Genomic DNA, 22375 nt, shown 5'->3' with positions numbered 1-22375 from the left:
AACTACTTTGAATCGGCTCCTTGTGTAACCATCCTCGCTCTTCTAAGATAAGATTTTGCAGAACCATGGATCTAGTTGGCCATGCGTTCTTCAACTGTCTCTAGAGTCCAACTTAAATCCATTGTCTAATAAGAGAGGGAACAAGATTTGTAGGGAGAAGGGACTCAAACCGACCAGAACTCTCATGGCCAATGTTAGACCTTAGCTCGCCCTTTACATAATTCCTTGCCGGACTCAACCACGCTGCAAGCAGTACGAGGCCGGCATCACTACCCACTCGCAGTCTTATCCTAGAACCAAGCGTTTGGGGCTGCCCCTCTACCAAATTTCGCCACCATACCTTACAAGCCTTTCTCATCCCCAAACTCAAAGAGGAAGCATACACCAATCCTGCCAAGATGGCAGCACCGCCCCCAACCCCGTCCCCATCAAAAGTGCGGAAAGTCAGAATCACAACCATCCCTTCCCCAAACTCAAAGGGTAAGGAGCCGGAGAAGGTTCTCATAGAGAGTGAGGATGGCATCGTCAGCTTGGATCCAGACAACCCTGTGAAAAGAAAACCTCTCGTCAGGGATATACTACGCACAAGGTATGTGGTGCCGGGGTCGGTGTTTTTGGTGGAAAGGATGGATAGGGAGTTATGGGTTGATGATGATGATGATGAGGAGGAGGAGGAGGAGGAGGAGGAGGAGGAGGAGGAGGCGAAGGAGGGTGAGAAGAGTAGAGAGGGGAAAGAAGGGATTAGGGGTATGGGAAATAAAGTTGGTGAGGTGAAAAAGGATAGGGATGGGAAAGGGATGGGTGAATTGGGTGCGAAGGATGGGTCTGCTGGGACGCGAGTAGGACCAGAAGGAGGTTCAGATCGTCAGCGTGAGAGCGGGGAAGACAACGGAAACGATAACAGCAGTTCCAAACCTTCGATTTCAGGGCAGGGCTGGACAGATGTCAGTTTTACTACAAATGACGCAAGCAGTCACAAGCAAAAACATCGCCAAAGGAAACGAAAGAAAAGAAGACGCTCCCGCTACCGCCCCCGTGCAGTTGCCCTATTCCTTTCCGACGCCGAACTCTACATTCAAGCGCTCGTCCGACCAGAATACCACGTCTTTATCGACTCAGGCCTGATCTACGAAGGCGCCTACGTAAGGCTAGATCAGGGCGCGGAGGTGGTTACTGTTCCTAATGAGGAAGAGGAAAAAGGGGATATGATATTCCTGATTGTCGGGGATATGGAGGTCGTTGGGTGGGATAAGAAGTATATGGAGATTTTGAGGGAGGAGAGGGAAAGGGAGATGAGGGGGATTGTGGGGTTGGATGCCGGAGAAAGGCTTGTGGAAGGGAGTGAGGATGAGGATGTGGAGATGGAGGATGAGGAGGTGAGTGACATGAAAGATCAGGAGATGGATGAGGAAGAAGAGGAGGAGCGACCGGTAGAGGACGGAGAGATGGAAGAGGATGAGATGGATGAAGAAAATGACATGCAAGAGACGAAAGGTGAGGAGGAGGCTAAGGAAAAAGAGGGAGTGAGCGAGACAAACTATGAAGAGGAACAGGACAATATGGCTCTCGACCAGCCCGAAGAAGTGTGCCTAGATCAAGGGAACGAGGTTGATCAACCGACGGTTCCCTCTACGCAAGGGTCACTACCGCCATTCCCCCAACTTCATCATCCGGCGTCTCAACGGGTAGCTCAGTTCTCCAAAGAGAAAGAGACGAGACAACAAGACTCCGAGCCAAACTATATCGATGACGACGATCTTGATCTTGAGGCCCTGCCGCTCGAGGACCAAACAACATGTGAACAGCAAAGAGCCCCTTCTCCAACTCCCAGACAGGATATCATTGACCAAACGTCTTCCTCAACCCATTCTCCGTTTTTCACGGCTACCCTGAGCCTCAAGCCTAAGCCAAAGCCCGATGCTAAGCCAGCGTCTGTCATATCACCGACTATGTCTCTCCCGCAGGCAAATCCTCTCCTCAATCCAAGTCCTCCTACTTCAGCGAAAACTGCCCAACCTGCTCCAGAGCCCATTCAACCAACTCTTCCCACGAACAACAACACGACCAAGCCTCTTTCTAAACTATTGAACCCAGGCATGACTTCGACCAGCGCAACCACTGCGGCAGCAACGACTGTGACCAGCCTCGAAACGGATTACACTTTCACTTTCAAATACCGTACTGCTACCGCCACATCGGCTGGTCGGCCTGCTTCGAAGCCCTCAAGCACAATGATGACCTCGTTGAATGCCACAACTACCTCTACCACAACAACAACCCCCAACAACATGACTGGTGCGGCCTTTAAGCCCAACACTTCTACGGCTAGATCAGATGGGCAATCTTCGTTCAAAGCTCCGAACCAAGCTACGGCCTCCTCCAGCAGTACCAGAGTGAAGCCGCCTGTTAAACAACCTCAGCCAGCGGTTATCTTGAACAACGCAACAAGCCTATCTCCACAACCCCTCCAACCGGCCGCCGTGACCTCCTCCACAACCAACACAGCAACGATCCCTAAACCCCCTCTTATCCACTGCCCCGTCCACAAACCAAAACACAAGGCCAAACTCCCCTACAAGACCGATAACCCTTTTCAGCCCGTGAAACTCACCCCCCTCGCGGCCCTCCCCACATTGCCTTACAAACAAAACTGGCTGCTCAACACCCTTGCCGTAGTTTTGTCGGTGTCGGATGTCCATCCGTACCATTTGGGGCCGACATATCGCGCGAGGAGTGTGAGGGTTACTGATGCCAGTGTTTGGCCTTGTGAAGACTCGGATGGTTCGAACAATAGCGAAGGAGGTAGTGAAAGGGCTGGTGGGTCTGCCATAGGAGGAGTAAACACAAGAGGGGGGGATACAGGGCAGAAGAAGCAACCTACTCCGAAGATCGATAAAGAGGGCATCCTATTAACAGTGCTTCTCGACCCAGACAGCTTCACACCCGAAATCGGCAGCATTATTCTCCTCCTTGGAGTAAGGAACCACACGGCCGAAGGGGGCTCGATACGCAAGTATATTAGCGACAAGCCCAAGAATGGGACAAGTTGGTGGATACAAAGACCAGAACAGCTGGGCTGGTGTACAGAAGAAGTAGAAGAGATGAGACGGTGGTGGGCTGCCGTTCAGGAAAGGGAAAAAAAAAGAGCAAGCGAGGATGAAAGAAGAAGGCAAGTAAGTAGGATAAGTGATGAATGGGCTGTTGGATAAGAGGTACGAAAACGTTGTGATAATGAGAACGTTGATTAGTTACGATGGATTAGGACGGTAGTTTTTGTCTAGGATGATCGAGGGAGCAGTGGAATAGGACTAGCCTGGAAAAAAAAAGAGCGTTACAGGATATGGATAACCAGTCCTTAGGCTTCATTCCATATAGTTATAGCAGACTACGTTAGGTAGATTCCTCGCGGCACAGCCGTAGAAGAACAAGCATCTTGGGATAGCAGACAAGCTAGACGATGCTCCCCATTCTTGTTTTGGTGTATTCCTAACCACGGGAGTAAATGTTCACTCAAGTCAGCAAACCGAGAAGATCTTTCCTAGCAAAGAATTGACCACCCTCCCACCCCGAGGTCGGGGGGTTCAACTCGAGTAGGAGGAAACGACTCTGTCCTTCCCCAAACTTCCACCGGACTGAGGTAGTGGGTATGCCGGTGGACTTTTTTTTTGGTTCCAGTTGTGATCAGTCCAAACAATAGCACGGGATCAATAAAACAAGACAGCTTGAATAGTAGGTATATAGGAAAGAAACCAATTCCTTGGGTATCGCAAAAACCTGTATGCTAAAAAAAAAGAAAAAAAAAGAAATAGCTACCTGTACCTAATCTACCGACTACTCCATTCATCCGTCCATCCGTGCCTCTGTATAAGATTTGTGTCTGAAGTGCTCATTTATCAAATGAACCCAGTTTACATGAAACTACCGCATCCGTAGTGCACTGTGTACACACATGCCACGGTGAGTGAATGAGACATTGGGAGCTCACTTCCGCAGCAGTTTGACCACATAAGCTTGTATCGTCATGCATCCATCCATTCAATCATCCATTCAAACGTCCATCCAGGTGGAGGATACCCGACGGTAGATAGACTGTGAATCGGAGACGCAGCCTTGGTTGCCAAAAAAAAATTGGTAGGTTGGGTCGGAGGAGCGCTATGAGAGGTCGAAGTATATATGATCAAAGTTAGAGCAACGTACTAGGGACGCAGGAACGTAGTCTTGGCCGAGGAAATCAGGTTGAGCTGTAGTGATGCTTCGACGAGGTTGAGGGAGTCGAGGTGGACTGAGGCGGTGTATTGGAGACACAGTCGTGTCCGGTTAGATCGAGCCAGGTGAGAGAGAAGTCGAGAGAGGTTAAAACGAGCAGGGCCCAGCTGTGTATTGATAACAAAGCCCAGCACATGGATTCAAAAGGAGTCGTTGCATGAATGAGCCTTGAGGAAAAACTGGAAGAGAGCCATACTTTCAAGAACGTTAATTCCTGGAAGTGTAGACCATTGCCAGCCAGCTTCCCCCACGAGAGACCGAGGACTCGAGAAGCCAACATCAACACCGTTAACTCTCGCCGTCCCCTTCAAGCCGCAGCGGGAATTCTGCTCCCCTCAGCGGCCTTCTGCCCCTCAGTCGCTTGCTGGCTCCCACCAACATTCATAAACCCTCTCCGCTCCGCCTCATCCCTCGCCCTGTCAGCAATCCCTCCCTCCCGTTTCTCCCTTCCCCTCTCCCCCTCCACAGCTCTCCGCCTCCTACTCTCTACCTCTTCCCTCCTAACCCACCGCCTCAGCCCCTCGCTAGCCTGCACCAATCCATCAATACTAATCGCATGATCCGTCACCATGCCATGATTGATTAGCATGTACACTTCCGCAGCGCTCTCGCATCTCAACAAGAGGTTTTCATTGAGCTTGAGGAGGGCCAAAGCAACTTGGAAGAGGAAAGCCCCGCGGTCGTGGGGCTCGCACAAGACGACGTCCCACACGCGGAAGAGGGCTTCGGCGGAGAGGACGTCTGTAAATAGGGAGAGGAACCACTGGAAGGTCATCGTCTCGAGGTCGACTCCCAGACGGCGGAAGTGCTCGTCTAGTTTTGGGAGGATCATCGACACAAACGAGCGCAGGACGGACTGATCCGCGCGAGAAGCCAACAGAGTATGCGTAAAGTACTCCTGCGGCAGGATGGACTCGATCAGGCTGGCCAGAATCCAGAACGCTTCCTCTGCGGAGGGAACAATCAACAGCAGATTGGCCACGACCAAGTTCATGCCCTGGCAATACCCCACGCTGGGGTTTCTTAACGAATACGCCAGCAGAACCTCCCTCAACCTAGCAACACCCGGCTTGCCGGGTCGAAAGAAAACGTTATCCGTCAATGTCCTCGGAATGTCCGCCGCGATTTGGGCTGCCGTAGTCGGGTCGACATCCCCCGTGCCGTCTCCCCCGGAGGGGTCTTTTGTCCTTGCAACAAGCGAGTCGTAGTACCCCGGTACGCGCAGCGCTCTTGCTCCTGAACACTCGGCCCAGATTTTGGCGCGGTAGGCGACGGGAATGCCGCCGAGGAGCAGGGAGTGGAATTCGGCCGCTTTTGCGCGGCCCATTTTGCCTTGCAGGCCGAGGGATGCGATGCCGATTAGCTCGCCGTCGCCCAGCCGAGCTTCGGGGAGCAGGATGGAGGCTGTGGCGCGTTGCAGGCGGGGGTCAGACGCGGCAGTGGAAGAGTTGGACTGGGCAGCGGCCGCGGCAGCAGCTTGGCCGTCGCGGCGGCGTTCGGCGCGCACTTTGCGGAGGAAGTCGTTCCAGCGGACGGTTTTTTCTCTCTGAAGCGTATCGTGCAGCTGGTTGAGGCTCTCCAGCAACTGCCGCACGGCATCAGCGTCCTCCTTGGCCAGCGTGCCCTGTGCCTGATCGCTCTCCGACTGAACCTCGCTATTGATCGCCGTCGCAACCGTCGCAGTTGTCGTCGTCGCCGCCGTCGGCAAGAACCCTCTTTCTTCGGGCGTGATACCCGGCGCCTTAACCGAACCCTCCGCCGCCTCAATCACCTCCAAACTCTGCGACCCGATCGACGGCATGTTGCTGAGTAACTCCGTTGGGAACGTAGCAATCTTTAGATAATCCTGCCACCTCTTCCCCTGCTTATCACCCTGCTCCTCGACCTGGCCAGCCGATCCCTCCGTCTGCGGCTCGCCCGTAAGCTCATCGTCCCACAACGTCGTCGGCGACAACGGTCCCCTCCCATTCGCCACCTCCGCCCTGCTCCCTTTCCTCAAATGCCTTGCGATCTGCGCCGCCGCATCCCTCTGCCTCTTCTTTCGTCTCTGATCATATATAAACCCAAACCGGTCCGTCAAAAACTCTGCCCCCGCATGATTGTTGTAAACATTCGTCAGCGTAGGCGGCTGATCCTCCGGCGGCAATATGGTATCCATCTCCACCGGGCCATAGCTCTGCGACCGCGTTAATAAATCCGTCTCCGGCGTCGTAGCCATCGTGTCCCATCTATCGCTGGCCTGCATGCGCGAGGCTACCGCAATTGGGCGGATCGCGGCTGCACCAGCGGGGCCACGACGCATGGCCATTAGGGATTTGGGGTCGTTGGTGGACACAGAGCGAGATGAGGCTGTCGTTTTGATGCTTGCGTTCGATGGTGTGCGTACTGTGCCGCCCTGGGCGCTGGCTGCCCGGCCGCGGGGCTCGGCGTCGCGGGTAGCACTGCCGCCGCCGGCGACTAGGCGTAGGGCGAGGCTGGCGAGGGATGGCTTGCGTGCGGCATCCTTTGAGTCTTTGGAGTGCGAGCTGCCGGGTCGACTCGCCTCCTGGGGGGTTTCAGTCCCATTGGGCGGGACGAACAAGTCCTCCTGCAGCGGGGGCCGGCGCTCGGGGGCAGTCGCTTTCACAACAGCCGACTTTTTCTTCACGCCGCCCGTGCCCCAGAGGTACTCCTTCCAGCCGCGGCCGCCGGCGCTCCTTGTGGTGTCGCCCGACAGAGGGACCGAGCTGGCGCGGATTGTCGCATCGGCCAGCGACTCAAGATACGGGTTCCTGAGGTCGTCGGCCATGGCATCGCTCATCATTTCGGCCAGGCTGTTGTCCTCTGTCTTCTTCCCATTGGCCTTGGCTTCTTGCTCGATGGCGCGGAGACGGGTCTCCAGATCCAGACTCGATAGACCACATTCCAGAATGATCTTGCGCAGGGCGCGCTCGCGGTCGTCAGCCCGGCGGCGGAGGCTCGCCATTTGGGCGTTGCGATGGGCCAGGTCTTGGGCGAGCTGCCGGACAAGGTTGACCGCGCCGTGGCGGGCGATCAGTCGCTGGATGTGTTCGTCGTCGGCGTGGTGCAGGTTGCCGGGGATTTTGTGTGATGTTAGGGGGACGTCATCTTCAAAAAGGGCACCGCGCGTCGGGCTTGGCGGCTCGGAGGTCAAAAGAGATTGCACAATAACCTCTGGATTCCTCTGAGCATCAGGCTGATCCTGTGGAATAGTCTGGTCCGAGGTCTTGCGCAAGCTGATGGTCAACGAATCGGTGGCACTTTCGTCATCTCGCAATGCACTTGACGACTCGCGGGGCGATTCGGGGGAAAACGACGGGAAGGAGGTCAGCGACTTGTCAGAGGCGGCGATGGACGAGCCAGAACTCGACGGGCAGGTCAGCTTCTTGCGACGGGGGCCGGAGCGATGGCTACGGTTGGTCGTGGACGATGCCGCCGACTGCTGCGAGACGGAGCGCTCGAGGGGCGCCGCTGCGGGGGCTGTGGATGAGCCCATTGCAGCGGGCCGGTTATTGACTCTTTTCCTTTTAGATAAAAGGGGGGGAGGGGGAAAGAGGAGGGAATTGTTTGTTTTTGTCTTTGGTTGGCGAGTCGACGTCGATGATTCCAACGGAGATTCGGATAGAGGGGTTGGCCTACGAGAGGGTTGCGTAAGAAAACAAGCAGTTTATCGAAAGTCGGTGACAAGCGGAGTCGCTGAAGTCAACGTTGACGTTGTGGTTGGAGGAATAATGAAGTCGCATTGCAGCAAAGCAACAACAACGTCAGGGCCAAGTCAAGCGTCAACGGTCAGTGTCGAGCGTCAAGGTCCAGTCAAGCTTTGGGCCAGACGGCTCGGGCTCAGGCTCGGCGATGCAGGTGCGTCGGATTGGACGCCGAGTGTCAAGTGGATGCATCTGCCGATGGGACTATGTGGGGGCTCAGTGGGGCGGCCCCGGGGCCCAGAGCCAATATCAGCCGCTCTGGAGCCAGCTCTGCCCCGGCACGTGGACCCTGCGTCATAACGGCTCGCTGATTGGCTGCCTGGGGAGCGGCGCCAAGACTCTGGCAACAACGGTGGCCCACCGATCCAAGCTGCCGGCTTCGACCATGCTTCTTTTGCAGCGTCACCCGTGGCCTTCGCCGGATCATTCAAGAATTCAAAATCGCGGAGAGTCGGTTCAGAGACGGAAGGATTGGATAACGTTTATTTCTGTATAGTTGGTTTTTAGTTTCATATTAAATCTATTTTGTCCTTATTTTCTCTCTTTCTTTTCTCATCCAACCGGCTTTCTCCTGTTTATATTTTTTTTTCCCCCTCCTATTAGTCAAATGCCATCTTTCCCTCCCTCACATCTCACTGGCACACACACAAAAGATGAGAAAGAAAGATATTGCCGCCCGCATTCTGTGGATTTTCATCTACATGACACGCTCGTCAGACGCCAAGCTCCATGCGCCGCGGATCCCGCTGCCCCCCAAACGGCACATTGTCCTCTCCCGATAAACCCCTGCCAAGATTGACATCCGGTTTAGATGAATCGGGTTCAGCTTACGGACTAGACTGGGATTGGGTAATGATGAGGACTCTATTGAGATCATGATACACTAATAGAAACAGCACAGCAACTTCTACTTATATGATGTTTATCATCTCCTTGGTTCAGCCCTCCCAGTCCCATCCCAACTCCCCCAGCTTTCTCTCAACCCTCCCTCCGACTGCTGCATTCTTAGTTGCTGCTGCTGATGCTGATCCCCTCTTCCTCCCAGTTTTTTCTCTCTTCTCCATGGATTTGTGCTCACTCCATAACCCCTCGCTAATGTACTCTGTCCCGGGTTCTGTCCCGGCACGGGACTCGAACTCGACCTCAGCCCCCAATCCTGATCCTCCCCCCCTTGATGATGATGCCCCCTCACCGGCGACGACACACTCCTCCCTGTTCCCTTCCCCCTCGAGCTCCCTCTTGGCGGCGGCGGCGGCGGAGGAGGAGGAGGAGGGGGAGGAGGAGGAGGGGGAGGTAACGCTCGATTCGGCGGTGGTGAGGTAGGTGGTCCCGGGGGAGGTGTGCTAATCGGTGAGACTGTGATGCCATCGTATCCTGGAGGCGGTGGTGGTCGTGGAAGTCGGGTTGGGGCTGGGGTTATGGTCGGGGAGGGGCTGCTGCTAGGGGAGGTGAGAGGGCTGGGGGAGGTTGGGGGGGCGGGGGGAGGGGGAGGAGTGTGAGATCCTGTGTTGGGGCGATGTAGGTGATGAGGTTGGGGAGGAAGGGTCATGGAGAGAGGGATTGTTGCTTGTGGTGTTGTTGGTATGGTTGTCTGATCGCGAGCGTGTCGGGCATGACGTGGATGCTGCGACGGAGCTGGTGTAGTCAACGTGCTTATCGACCCCCCGCTATAGTAACTCCCGCTACTACTGCTTCCCGTGGTTCCCCCGCTCGCCCTATTGTACCTTTGCGGACGATGTTTCCCACCTGGGACAGGAATCGGAAGCCACAGCGCAGCAGCATCATCCTCTCTCTCCTCCCTCGCAGTACGGATCTGCCCAAGACTCCCCTCCCTCCTAACCATCAACGGCGTCAACCTCCCGTCAGTAGGATTGGGATACCTCTCCGCCGGAGGGGGCGGCGCCGGGCCTAAAGGTGTCAAAGGAGGACTGGCACTCGCACTCCTCCTCCTGCTCCCCACTTTTAGTATCGATATCGACTCCAGGAACTTCCTCCCCCCTCCGGTTCTGGTACTACCCCTCCTGGCAGGGGAGATCAACGGCGTGGGTGATCCGATCAAGGTGGTAGCACGTGACAGTTTGCGGGTGTGTCCAGACCCGGGGATGGGGAGGGTATCATCATCGGGGAAGGTAGATGGGTTTGTGTTGGTGGCATTCTTGAGTTTCTTGCGCCTCCGGAGGCAGAGCAGGGCACAGAGGATAATTGCCACGACCGCGAGCGCAGAGCCAATTGCTACGCCGGCTTTGCCTAGACTTGATAATGGACTTGATGACGTGGTTGACGTCTCGGTGGGCAGGGGGTCGATGAAAGAGGTTGGTTCTGCCGAGGAGGGAGAGAGAGAGTTTGTGTCGGCCGGGTCGGTTGGAACAGCGGCGATGGAGATGTTGTCGGAGCTAGCGGGGATGGTGGCAGAAGAGGTTGTGGGGAGGTCTGCGGCAGCGGCGGCGGAGCAGCGCTCGAGGTCTGCAGCGGAGGTGGCGCAGTGGAAGGTTGGAGGGGGCGGTCCGGGGTCGAGGATGGAGGGGAAACCGATGCTTTTAGGGTTAGTTTATGCTCGTTGGGATGATGAGAGCAGGTAGGGACTTACTTTGCACACGTGCTGATGATTAGGTCGACGTTTGCTATCTCTATCAGCATATTCACTCCCTCTTTGATCCCCCTTTCCGCTGAGAACACTCACGATCTTGCCCCTCTCCCCCGTTCAAGTCAATACCCACACCACAAAACGTCGCATCGCACCAGTACAGGGCCCAAAAGCCGCGCACCGGGCCAGTGCCGTTTAGTTTTTGACAGCCATCTATCCAGTGGTCGGATAGACTCCACTTTTGGTGAATGGACTGCAAGAATTGTGCTTCACAACTGCGCAGACAGCCTTGTGGGTCGTCTTGCCAGCGCTGGGGGCGAATGGCTGATGGGTTGATGTAGCAGGGGCAGGTGTCTTCGGGCGAGGGTGATGAGGAGAAGTGATCCATTTTGTCTTTATTAGGGAGGATGGTATAAGTTAGGGTTTATTAGGTATTCGGTGAAGGTGAGTTAGGTGTCAACTGATCTTGAGGCTGTAGATATAAAGGGGCATAGCTCGCGGCCAAGTCGATGTCGTTTTGCTCAGCGTATATAGATCGTATCAAAAGCCTCAAGCGCCTCTATACGATAATTGTTTTGAAGCTGACCGAACTCCACTGGCAGCAACACCTCCCAAACCAAGAATAAGAAAAGCAAAACTTCAGCTGACGTACAAAAAAAAAAAACCAGGACACCCCATTCCTTAAAAAAGCGACCCCAATCCCGTCCAGCCCTCCCCCTTCCCTCATCGTACCCCTATCAATCACAAGTGTCTAAAGCACCCTGCCGACGACACGCAGTACAGTCCCGCAAGATCTTGCTGCCCGCCTTGTGCAGCCGTGTACCTTCCCTTCCGTTCCGTCCGTCTTCGAGTACCAAAGTAAATGGATGCTCAAAAAAAAAATAAAAAAAAGGACGCAGGACGCAAAAAGGACAAACGTCAGACGGCCATGTGGGGGTACTTACCGGAGTACCTGGGTAACGTTGGGCAGAACAGAGAGTTGGGAGTACAGAGGATGTTGTGTGCGCAATCGATGGATGCGTAGTGAGTCAATGGTTTTGGGGTACACAGAGAATGAATGGAATCCTGATAGCGAGGGCAGAGGAGAGGTGGTATCTAAACAAAGGGGGTTAATGAGCACCTGACTATCCAACTTTCAGAGATAGGAGATACTTCCCCTAGGCGCACAGCTAATGGAGAGATTAGGGAGTTGAATAGCCTTCCCCCATCCAACAAAAGTCTCCATCTACTGGTCTCCCAGTGACAGACTCTGTCAGAGATAACCGAAGTCGAAAGCTGCGTAGGATCAGGGGCTACCGGTCACACCATTTCTGCGGTGTCCCGCTCGTACCCGTTATACCAGAAAGTACTCGACGATGCAAGTAAGTAAAATAGAGAAGGAGGACGGGGACTTTGTCCGAATCCTGTTCCCCATACAAGGCAAAGCTGGAAGAGGACAGGCTCGATGTTGTTGTTGGGGGGGGGGTAATGCATGTAACCGGTTGCTTGCCCGGTTTTAATCCTTATGTCAGGGACCAGGTTAGCAAGTTTGATATGAGTAAGTAAAGGGAGCTCCAAAGGTGAATGATTCTGTACCTGTTCTGGCTCAATGTCGTCCTCTACCTGATCTTAGCTACTGCTGCTGCTGCGGACAGCTGCTCACTTGTATCGTGCGGATTTCTTGGAACAGTTAGGAGGTCTAATGACAGCTTTGATTGGAAGTGTTCTTTTGAGAACTCCAAGACATCATCAGTTTAAGTTACAATTATCATCTTCTGTCGTCCTGTTGACAGGATCTTTGGACTACGCAAACGAAGTTATCCATACATCCTCATGCACGTCACATCTCTCACCTACCATTCTTAGATCTAACGTTAGAAAAAAATAAAACAACGGCCCTGGTATACCCCACGGTACAGGTATCCCAATTCTATATAGCTTTCGCACGAAAGGTTTGTGCTCAGGGTGAATCGGGTGGGTCTAACCTGCGAGAAATGTCTTGTTTGACAGTATGGTCCTTGTGTTCCTGCCATCATCCCATCGACCCTTGAGCACCGAGGCCCTTTCGGTTTAGCTATGCGGGCAGCATCAGAGTGTACCTGCATGAGATAACACTGGTTGTGATGTGGCAGTCATCTACCTATGTACCTAGTCTATGAGAGAACTAAGATTCGGTTCCGATAAGACTCAGGCAAGAGATAGCAGAAGATGAAGGGAAAGATTGTCCATACCAAGTAAATTGACACTGTATGGTCTATCTAATGATGCTGATAAAGCCACGGTTTACATATCTTCAGAGGTTGGTGTTGAAGGCGAGTGGTAGAAGTCATTACCCTTCTTCCTTGTTCTTGTCCGCTTTCATCAGCTCAACTTCCCGTTTCTCCGTTGAAGAAACATCTTTTCACACTGACAAATTCCATAGCCACCAAATAGCAGCTTGTGATACATCACATTGTCCCCGCCGAGCCTTGCCTTGCCTCGCATAGCATCGTATCTTCCCGATCCGATCCGATCTCCGATGTGTTGGCTGGCGTTGATCTTGTTGGCCAGCTAAGCTTGCCTGACGTACACCAGGTGGGAGTACCCTCAACCGAGCATTTGCTTAAAAAAATAGACTCATAAAGACCATGCTTTCGCATCATGCCATCCTTCTTCATTGTGTCCTTAAAGGTTAGGCAGGGGCTGATTCCCCTTGCTAACATATATGCTCCCGAGTCTCGGGCAGGGGGACACGGCCGAGACAACCCCGAACAAAAGTACCCGTCCTCTCAGTCCCGACACATAGAACATTCAAGCCAAAACCAAGAAACACACACAGACAGATAGAGTGTGAGTGAGTGAAAGAAAAAGCAAACCTTCCCCGCACACCGCTCGCGTGGTGTTGGTGGTGGCTTTTCCGTGAGACTCAGGGAAAATCCGTGTTTTTTTTCTCCTCCAGGTGATCGACAACATTCTCGAAAGATTCTGGATGAGATAATCCCAACCCCTTCCGCTGCCACACCGTACCTTGGCCTTGCTCCTCAGCCCAAGTCAGCTGTGAAGGAAAAGGCTGAAGCAGGGATCTAGGTTAATGAGGATCATTCATGAATGGTTGGGCCAAGAGGAAGCGGGAGTGTGCATGTTCGTAGCCGAATATGCAGGAAGAGGTTGGAAGCCTCGAAAGGGAAAAACTCGCTGGCTGCCTTGTCATCGGGCTGCAGCTAGGCGGCGGTGAGCACTAAGAATGTGCATTGAAGGCTGTAGATGTTAGGGTGTATGCTGGATGTTTGCTCGGCTCATGTATCCTGCGACGGTCCCTGGGAAGCAGATGGCCCCTTCATTGCTTCGGATTAACTGTCAGAAAAATCAGAGAGGTCGTCTTAAATTGTGAAGACATTAATATTGACACAATCTCCCGCCCTCAACCCATCAAGCTGCTCTTCGCCAGCCGTCCAGCGCAGAACAGCCCAACCTCTTACCTACCACTACTCAGTCCTCCTGCTATTCGTCCAACCCGAACGGCCACCAGCGAGGCACCCTCCCGCAATGACCGCTGATCAACGCCGTTTACTGCAGCGCCCGGACACTGACTCACCCACAAGAAAACGTGGAAGCCACCTAGTGATCGCCGAGCACTCGGCATCATGTCACAATACCAAGCTAACGGCATCAAATGCTGTCTGCCAGTCTAGGTACCTCGCGAAGGGTGAGCAAACAGCCACTGTATGACAAGCGCTCGTGTTTCTGCTCTTCATTCGGCAGATTTTGTTTCTTATGAGAGTTACTAACGGTTTTTAGTGGATATTATTAGGAGATAGGGCTTCTAGAACCCGATTCGATCGCGATCCCGAGTTCATGGGCGCTTCGATCCCGAGAGCCAGCCAGCAATGGGCGTGTGCCTGATGAATTGAACCCCCTTACAGCAAGGTTCCTCTCTCTCTCTCTCTCNCTCTCTCGTACGTCTCTCTCTCTCTCTCTCTCTCTCTCTCTCTCTCTTTCTCTCGGGGATGCTGGCTAGTCGCCTTCAGCCATCATAATCGGCAAATACTCTTCCAAGAAAGGGTTTATATCCTGTTCCAGGAAGTTGTGTGCCCTTTAAATCTCCCGAGATCGTCGTCACCGGGTGGTTATACGAAGGCCAAAGCGCGTAAAAGGACCTGGTATATCCATTTCAGGGGCGGAGTATAGGATTGTAGAAACATAGAGGACTTCTAAGAGAGAGGGCCCCTCGTTTCGAGCCTCTGACAGGATATCCGCTGCTTATGGAAAGGGGGAGGAGGCTGCAGAAGGGGGTCTTCCCACTCCTGAAAAGTCCGGAAAGACAATCACTTAGTATTTCTCCCAGGATCAGCGAAAGATGATTCTCTCGCTAAATCATCACTGACTTGATGATTAGGGGGACAAACACTGCTCTTTTGGGCTCTAACCCTCATCACTCCATTGTCTAACATCACGGAGACTAACCCGCGCGACGCCACCCCGTTGATGCGCTCGATCGTTCCGGCTGAGACACTCGCTCAAATCCAGAAGCCTTCCTGCTTTTCTCCGCCCATCGAAGCATCCCGAATCTGATCGAGTCCGGTCACCAACACCCATCATCTCAGACATGCGGTATGCCTGATCTCACCGCTAAGAAAGACTATGAGCGAGACATGCTCATCCGCTTCGAGTCCTCGATTCAGAGAGCTTTAGTCAACTGCGGGAAGCGTAGCCTGCCGCTTTTTCTTGGCGCATCAGAAGGAAGGGGAGAGAACCGGGAGGGGGGGGGGCTGGAAGCTGAGGTAAGACAAATAGGCAAGTATCTTGCGTAAGACCCGGCTGCGCGTGTGAGAATCGCTGTTCGTCACAAGGCCAGGACTCGACTCAAGATCTCAAACACACAGCTGAGCGCTGAGAAGTGAGGAGCTCCGGTTGGGCGCCATGGGTTCGTGTTTCATCCATGGACAAATATCTTTGTGGTTTATGGATTCGCATGTCCTCAGGGACTCTCTGGATAGATCACCCATCCTCATCTCCTCTACGTGGCTTATAGCATCTTTGATAAAGAGATAGACATCAGTTATGGGCCGTATACTCAGAGTCGAGATTGGGGGTAGGTGACGGACCCCTCACGGAGATTGGAGCTCGGGTCCGGAGTAGGCTGAGATCACCACCCCCCCCCCCTCCAAAAATGGGGAAGATAGAAAGGGGGAGGGGGGTATGGGAGCCGAAGTGCGTGTCGGCCCGTCGGGGCACCCGAGTGCCGACGTCGACAACCTCACATCAACAACGCGATAACGCGATAACGTAGACTTCTCCCCATCATTAAACAAAAGTGCTTAATGACAGTGATGGTCCATTAATCCTCTGTAAATTATAGAGGAAATTTAAACCCAAGTCTACGTAGATAGATTGAGAGAAAGGAACAGCGAATCCGACCGAGGTGCCCATCCAATCGACCTCGGCCTCGGCCCACTGCTGGGGACTTCCCCGCGTCGCACTGCCGAATGACAGCCAAACAGTACCTGGACCCCCTGGTTGGAGTTGAGTCTTAAACTACATCTAGCTTCCCAACTCCCGACTTACATAACTGTGTTTGTGTTTCTCTTAGATTGCTCGCTGCCTTAATCGATTATTTTGTTTGTTTTGATTTTGTAGTTTTGTTTCAAGCCAACATGTCCGACTCAGCGCAGCGCCGCGTCCAAGCCATCAGCAACCAGCTCAAGAGCGGCGAGCTGCCGCCCGTCCACCGCGTGGCGGCCAAGGGGCCTAGGGTTGCCGGGAAAGTGGTCATCATCACGGGTAGGCTTGATTGACCACCAACCAACTTATGTCAAGTCAATACTGATATCATATGCAGGCGCCAACTCCATCCTTGGCATCGGCCGCGCCACAGCGCACCAATACGCCGAGAACGGCGCGCGTGCCATCTACATCTGCGACTTTGACGGCGCGCATCTGGAGGCTCACAAGCGCGAGATCGAGGCAAATTACCCCGGCGTGGACATCCACGTGCGGCAGTTTGATGCCGCCGACGAGGCGGCCGTCAAGGAAGTGATTGACGATGCTGTGAAGCGCTACGGCCGGCTGGATGTGTTCTTTGCCAATGCGGGTATCACCGGGCCGAATGTGGTGTTTAAAGAGATTGATGCGAAGGCATTTATGGAGGTTATGAGGGTTAATTCGTTGAGGTACGTCCCCGCTTACTTACCTTAGCCCACTATGAACGCAATACTGACAGAACAAAGCGTTTTCCTCGCAATCAAGCATGCCTCTGCAGCCATGCAGCTCACCTCGTCCTCCAAGCCCTCTCCCTCCGGCAGCATCATCTGCACGGCCTCCGTCGCCGGGCTGCGCTCCAACGCGGGCAGCACGCCCTACTCCGCTTCCAAGGCGGCCGTCGTCTCTATGGTCCAAACAGCTGCCTTCCAGCTGGCAGGCACCAACGTCCGCGTCAACGCACTGTGCCCTGGCCTCATCGAGACGGGCATGACAAAAGATGTCTTTGAGTATGCGCGGGCGAGGGGCACCACGCACAAGATCGGGCAGCTGAACCCGCTGAAGCGGGCGGGCCATGCCGATGAGATCGCGAGGGTTGCGCTGTTCCTGGGGAGCGACGAGGCCAGCTATGTGAATGGCCAGGCGTGGGCCGTGGATGGTGGATTGAGTGCCGGGCATCCGTATGTTCCGGGGAGGATTGGTTAGGGCTGAGGGTGAAGATTGGTTTTTTTTTAGTAGTTCGTGTATACGTAATGAGAGAATATGAAGTCATTTTATTGCAACAATGGAACGAAAAAGGAAAACGCTGTTTTTTTTTTTTTAAAAAAAAACCTTGGTTCATTTAAAAGGGTATGGGAAATTTCGAGAGTCGCGATCATTGCGAGGAAAATGAAGGCAGGGTTTAGGTTAACTACAACGCTACCCTCGCGCCAACCCCCAACGTCGCGGGAATGAGCCAGTCATGCGGCAGCTCCCCCAGATGATGCCGATGGATCTGGGGTACAGTGCATCCAATCTGGCGCGAATGCAGTTTTGGCTTGCTTGGGTGCCTTTAATACATCCAGTGCCGTTGCTGCAACATGATATCCCGCTTGGCTCTTACCCCATCTCGCTTCGAAACGCCGCCAACCCTCGGCTGCCACGCTATCGACGTCCGGCGCCAGGAGGCTCTGAAACGACAAATCCGACGTCCAAGAGCCAAGTTTGGGCTGTGAGAGGGGTGCCGGTGCTTGCGGGGACGCGTCGAACCTTCGAATCCGATCCGTCGCCTGACTGTCAGTTATTTGGCAAAGGGCTATTCTCTTTGGGCAGGAAGCTGTTGGGAGTGATAAGTACTTGCATATGATCTACGAGGATGCGCGTCCTGACGATCAGATGTCGGCAATTTCGAGCAAAGCAAGCTGGAATAACGTCGTCCTGTTCCCAGAGCAACTGGCGCCGACACGTAGATATGCTGGAGCCTTGCCTGATTCTACGGTAGATACGGGAGGAGATACGGGAAGGAAATTTATTTTATTTTATTTTATTTTACTTTGTTTTTAAGTTTGGGGGAAGGGGGGAAACAAAGTGGAATGAAACTCTTTCGTATCCCTAACGGAGGGTTTTAACGGAAAAATAATGTTTTATCAGATCGATGATTGCGGCTCAAACATCGGGTACCTCAACCACTTTCCACGTCAGTGGCATGATTGTGCTCAGCGGCTTTCGAACCCGCTCTACAGCTTCTACCCTCCAGCAAAGTGGTGTAGTCGCGGGGTAGGATTTCTGTAATCGATCCATGTAGAACCATGCTTGCAGCTGGGTGACGAAAACATGTCGCGGCTACACCCGCGTTAACGCATTTTCAGAATAACATCAACATCTGTGCTCACAAACGTTCCCAGATCCATTTTCCCAAATCAGATCTCAGATTTGCCCCGTATATCATCCCTCCTGCTTGGCACCTCTTCCCCTGTTCCCCGAGTTTCCTCCAGGTTCTTGGTTAATTTTAGCAAGCTACTTCGGACTCATCTCGGAGATCGACTCGAGCCTCAACTTTCGAGAATCCTCACCTCGCCGATCAGTGAGCATTTCTCCTTGAGGTCTTCACTGATCCGGATTATTCCAGAGCTTCCCAAGGCTCCGGATCACGTTGTGGAGGAGATTTCAAGTGGTTACATGCTGTAAGTGCTCAGTCGCAGCCGGCCCCCTCCGTCATCATCCCACTCGGCTTTCCTTGTATGTCCGGGGATCCACCTGAACTATTCCAGAACCAGTTAGCGCCTCAGAGCCCCTCCAACCCTCCTCTCCCCTCCCCCCCAAAAAAACCCCACCGTCCGCCTGCCTCCTGCTGTCAAACGTGGAACTGGCAGACAGTACACCAGTGCAGCCACAGACCTACCACCAGAGCCCACAGCTCACAGCCCACAGCCCGGGCACAGGCCGCACAGCACAGCGCACAGCGACCAAACTGGAAACGAGGAAGCGCTGGATGCTGGGCAACCTTCCACGCAGCCACACCCTTGTGCACGACCCAGCAGGAGACGGAGACCCTCTAACAAAAGGCATGCATCACGCCGCTGCTTGCCTTTTCTTTTTGTCCATCTCCACAAGCTCTCTTTCTCTGCTCTTCATCCCCCTTCCCATCTGCCACTCACCGCAGCCAATTCGGTCTGCCATCGTTCGGAAGCCCGAAGAGCAGCGCCCGCTGTTTCTCCTGGCTTTCCAAAAGAGAGAGGATCGAGCTGTTGCTGTCATCGACGTCACTCTTCCGTCTTTCCGCTCTTCCCACCGTCAATCCACACCCAACCATAACATTTGATCGGAGGTTTCGCGCAAAAATGATCATATCAAGTTGAAGTCCGACTCGCCCTCTCGCTGAGGTGCTTTAGGACATCTGCAGTCCTAAACTCACCTCTCTTGGCCGTACAACCTCTCTCTCTATTCCCTCTCTTCTCTCTCTCTCTCTCTCTCTTCTTATATATATATATATATATATATATACGGGCTCTGCCGGTTCTTTTCGCCGATCCCACTTTCGTTTTTTTTGCGTCCTGGAGCTCATTCCGATTGTCCCGGAGATCCCACGACAAGCCGCCGAGATACTTTCGTTTTATTGAACCTCGAGACAACTCTAACCGCCATGTCATCCATAGACGTCGATTACTCCTCCGACAAGACGACGGTGGTGCTAAAACGCAACTCCAAGCCATTCGTCGACGACGACACTGCCAACATGGAGGATCGGACGAATGACTCGCAAAAGCGCAACGAGGCCCAGGGCCTCGAGCTGGCCAGCATGACAACTACCCCGAATGCCCAGCCGGCGCCCTACTCCCTCATGGGGTTGCGTGACGCCTTCCATCCCCCGAGTCCCTTTCCACAACCGGTGTGGTACCCTCCCCACGAGCTGGAAAAACACTTGCCCTCGGAGGGGTCCCGGCCAGAAAACTTCGGCGTGGTAGTCCCGGGCGTCTACCGGAGTAGTTTCCCGCAGACGGCGGACTACGCGTTCATCCAGCGGCTGGGTTTGAAGACGATCGTCACGCTGGTGCGCAAGGACTTTCCCGAGGGCTACGACGACTTTTTGCGGGCAAACGGCATCCGACATTGCGTCTTCGACATGAAGGGTACTAAGAAGGAAAGCATCCCGTTGAAGACGATGAAGTCCATTCTACGGACGGTGCTAGATCGCAGGAATCATCCTCTGTTAGTGCATTGTAACCATGGAAAGGTACACTACACTCCCTCGAGCTTTGCACTGTGTGACACGACATGATGCTGATGGTTGATGTAGCACCGCACCGGCTGCGTCATCGGTGTCGTTCGCAAGCTTTCTGGTTGGGATGTCAGTAGCATCATCAGCGAGTACAAGGCCTATGCCGAGCCTAAAGCCCGCGAGTGCGACATACAGTACCTGAGCGCATTCGAGACCGCTGAGCTGTCGAATCTTTTCCAGGAGACTCCGTCACCGACGTCACCCACTGCAGCGCCCCTCCCTTTCTGGTCCACGCCCTCACAGCCACAGGGACAGGCGCAGCTGCACAACGACTATTGCTATTCGCAATCGCAGCAGCAACCCTCGGTGTTCTACTCCTCCTCCTACCCCTATTCGTATGCGAGTCCCCCCTCAAGCGTCCAACATGGAGGAGGGTTTATCCGCGCGACTCTTTTCGCCTTCATGATGCTGCTCGTGTTTTGGGCCACAGGGCTGCAGATGTCGTCGACGTCGTCGCGCGAGCCGAAGGGGTGAGGCCTCACCGGCTGGGGGGGGGCGGCGGGGGCCGGGCGCACAGTTGAGTCAAGGTAGCAAGGATGCATGAGTCAGCCGGCCGAGCCGACCGGCGGAGTTGCCGAGTACCGGTTGCCTGGGAGGGTTTTGGCTGATTACGGTACCATCGAAGCACGTCGACTGTCTAAGAATGACGGGAAACTGACGAGCTGTAGTCGAGCTGTTGATGCGATTACCGCGTCGATACTTGGCCGATGATAGGCACTCATTGTGTGAATTACCCCTCACATAACTATCTGCATTGGGATGGCCCTTGCTGGTTGAACATAAACATCTACCCACCCCTCATACATGCGGAGGGACACTACATGCATCACCACATCGCATTACACATCACATTGGGGGTATAAGTACATAGATAGGGCGAACATGGTGACATGGACGGGTTGGTTGACTGGTTGGTGGGTCGGTTTTGTTTGGGAGTTTGAAATCGATAACTACGGACGGGATGGGTCATAAGTTGGTTGGGAGCAGAGGCTATCAAGTGCTGAGATGTCTTCTGCTTGGCGTTGCATTCGGTTTAAGTATACAACATCATCATCATCATTATCATCATCAACATCATCAACAACATCATCATTATCATCATCGTCATCATATATCAATCATACACATATTTGGTCTTTTACTTGTTGAGGGTATATGTGTCTAGTCTTGAGAAAGATGTACATTCGTTGGGTTGAGTGCTGTACAGTTGAAAAAAAAAAATACACGGTTCTCATCTCTTCTCGTACACATGTGGAATCTAATGACTTGATATACAGGGTTAGTAAAACTCGCTGGTTCTCTTTGCCTCATGAACCATGTACCATCTCCATCTCACTTCGCTCCAACATTTCTAGTAAATCTCTATCCTCCCTAAACGCTCAGTCCTTATAAACCCCCCATCGATTTTCCTCCCTTCTCTCTTTCTCTTCCTTAACCCTATCCCCAGTCGCATAAACCCACACGCCCGCCATACAATTCACTACGGCCAGTGTCGTCGCCCCGAACCGCACCACTCCCCTCAAATCTGGAAGCCTTAGCCGCGGCCTTCCAAGACTACTGCTCTTCTGCCACCGCCGCCACTCCAACAATACATACATACCGCTCCAGGCGGCGGTCATGCCCGCACCGTCGATCTTGAAGCCCGCCAGGGTAAGGTAGCTGCTGAAGGCGAGGAGCGGGGGGAAGAGCATCGGGAGCGGGCGGAAGGGACGAGCGTGGAGGGAGGTGATTAGGGTTAGGAGGGTCATAGAAGGAATTGGGGATGCTGGATTGCGAGGTTAGCAAAAGTGAATAGCAAAAGTGAATTGAGAGGGGAGTGGGAGGAGGTAATGGAGAGAATAAGGGGAGAAGGCATGAAGGGTTATGAGGGGTATGAGGGAAATGAAAGGATGCCGTGGGAAGATATAGTCAGGGAGAAGAGCCAAGGATCTGAGAGGCATAATGAAAGGCAGGAGAGAAGAAAGATAATAAGTAAGAAATAAGAGAAGGGTGGATGTAAAGAAGTGAGGGAGAAGGAAGAGTATCAGAGAAAGCCGGACTTACAGCCCCAAGCCGTGAGCTTCGAGGCGAAGGGTTTTTTAGACTCAGGAGTTTCGGAAGACATAGTGACTGTTCGTTTGGATTCAA

At 53.5% G+C, this 22375-nt stretch overlaps 6 protein-coding genes across 6 annotated transcripts; 3 read left to right on the top strand and 3 right to left on the bottom strand.

The window, feature by feature from the left end:
• Positions 1–398: 398 nt before the first annotated feature.
• On the top strand, positions 399–3096 carry CTHT_0001690 (uncharacterized protein; the record flags this gene model as incomplete). The annotated part of the gene is made up of 2 exons (XM_006690655.1): positions 399–2975; positions 3067–3096. 2 exons carry the CDS (start codon positions 399–401, stop codon positions 3094–3096), a joined length of 2607 nt encoding a protein of 868 aa, XP_006690718.1.
• Positions 3097–4573: 1477 nt separating this feature from the next.
• On the bottom strand, positions 4574–7762 carry CTHT_0001680 (uncharacterized protein; the record flags this gene model as incomplete). The annotated part of the gene is made up of 1 exon (XM_006690654.1): positions 4574–7762. The coding sequence occupies one exon, from the start codon at positions 7760–7762 to the stop codon at positions 4574–4576; it is 3189 nt and encodes a 1062-aa protein (XP_006690717.1).
• Positions 7763–8908: 1146 nt separating this feature from the next.
• On the bottom strand, positions 8909–10942 carry CTHT_0001670 (uncharacterized protein; the record flags this gene model as incomplete). Its single annotated transcript, XM_006690653.1, has 4 exons — positions 8909–9313; positions 9724–10504; positions 10558–10591; positions 10651–10942. 4 exons carry the CDS (start codon positions 10940–10942, stop codon positions 8909–8911), a joined length of 1512 nt encoding a protein of 503 aa, XP_006690716.1.
• A 5224-nt stretch (positions 10943–16166) lies between these two features.
• CTHT_0001660 (uncharacterized protein) lies at positions 16167–17196 on the top strand (the record flags this gene model as incomplete). The annotated part of the gene is made up of 3 exons (XM_006690652.1): positions 16167–16293; positions 16352–16682; positions 16740–17196. 3 exons carry the CDS (start codon positions 16167–16169, stop codon positions 17194–17196), a joined length of 915 nt encoding a protein of 304 aa, XP_006690715.1.
• A 2416-nt stretch (positions 17197–19612) lies between these two features.
• Positions 19613–20722, top strand: CTHT_0001650 (tyrosine phosphatase-like protein; the record flags this gene model as incomplete). The annotated part of the gene is made up of 2 exons (XM_006690651.1): positions 19613–20203; positions 20267–20722. The coding sequence occupies 2 exons, from the start codon at positions 19613–19615 to the stop codon at positions 20720–20722; spliced, it is 1047 nt and encodes a 348-aa protein (XP_006690714.1).
• A 963-nt stretch (positions 20723–21685) lies between these two features.
• Positions 21686–22352, bottom strand: CTHT_0001640 (uncharacterized protein; the record flags this gene model as incomplete). Its single annotated transcript, XM_006690650.1, has 3 exons — positions 21686–21773; positions 21845–22013; positions 22292–22352. The coding sequence occupies 3 exons, from the start codon at positions 22350–22352 to the stop codon at positions 21686–21688; spliced, it is 318 nt and encodes a 105-aa protein (XP_006690713.1).
• Positions 22353–22375: the final 23 nt, after the last annotated feature.

The sequence above is a fragment of the Thermochaetoides thermophila genome (assembly GCF_000221225.1).
Source record: "Thermochaetoides thermophila DSM 1495 unplaced genomic scaffold scf7180000011806, whole genome shotgun sequence".
Taxonomy (NCBI): Eukaryota; Fungi; Ascomycota; class Sordariomycetes; order Sordariales; family Chaetomiaceae; genus Thermochaetoides; species Thermochaetoides thermophila.
This window is presented reverse-complemented; position numbering and strand designations above follow the sequence as displayed.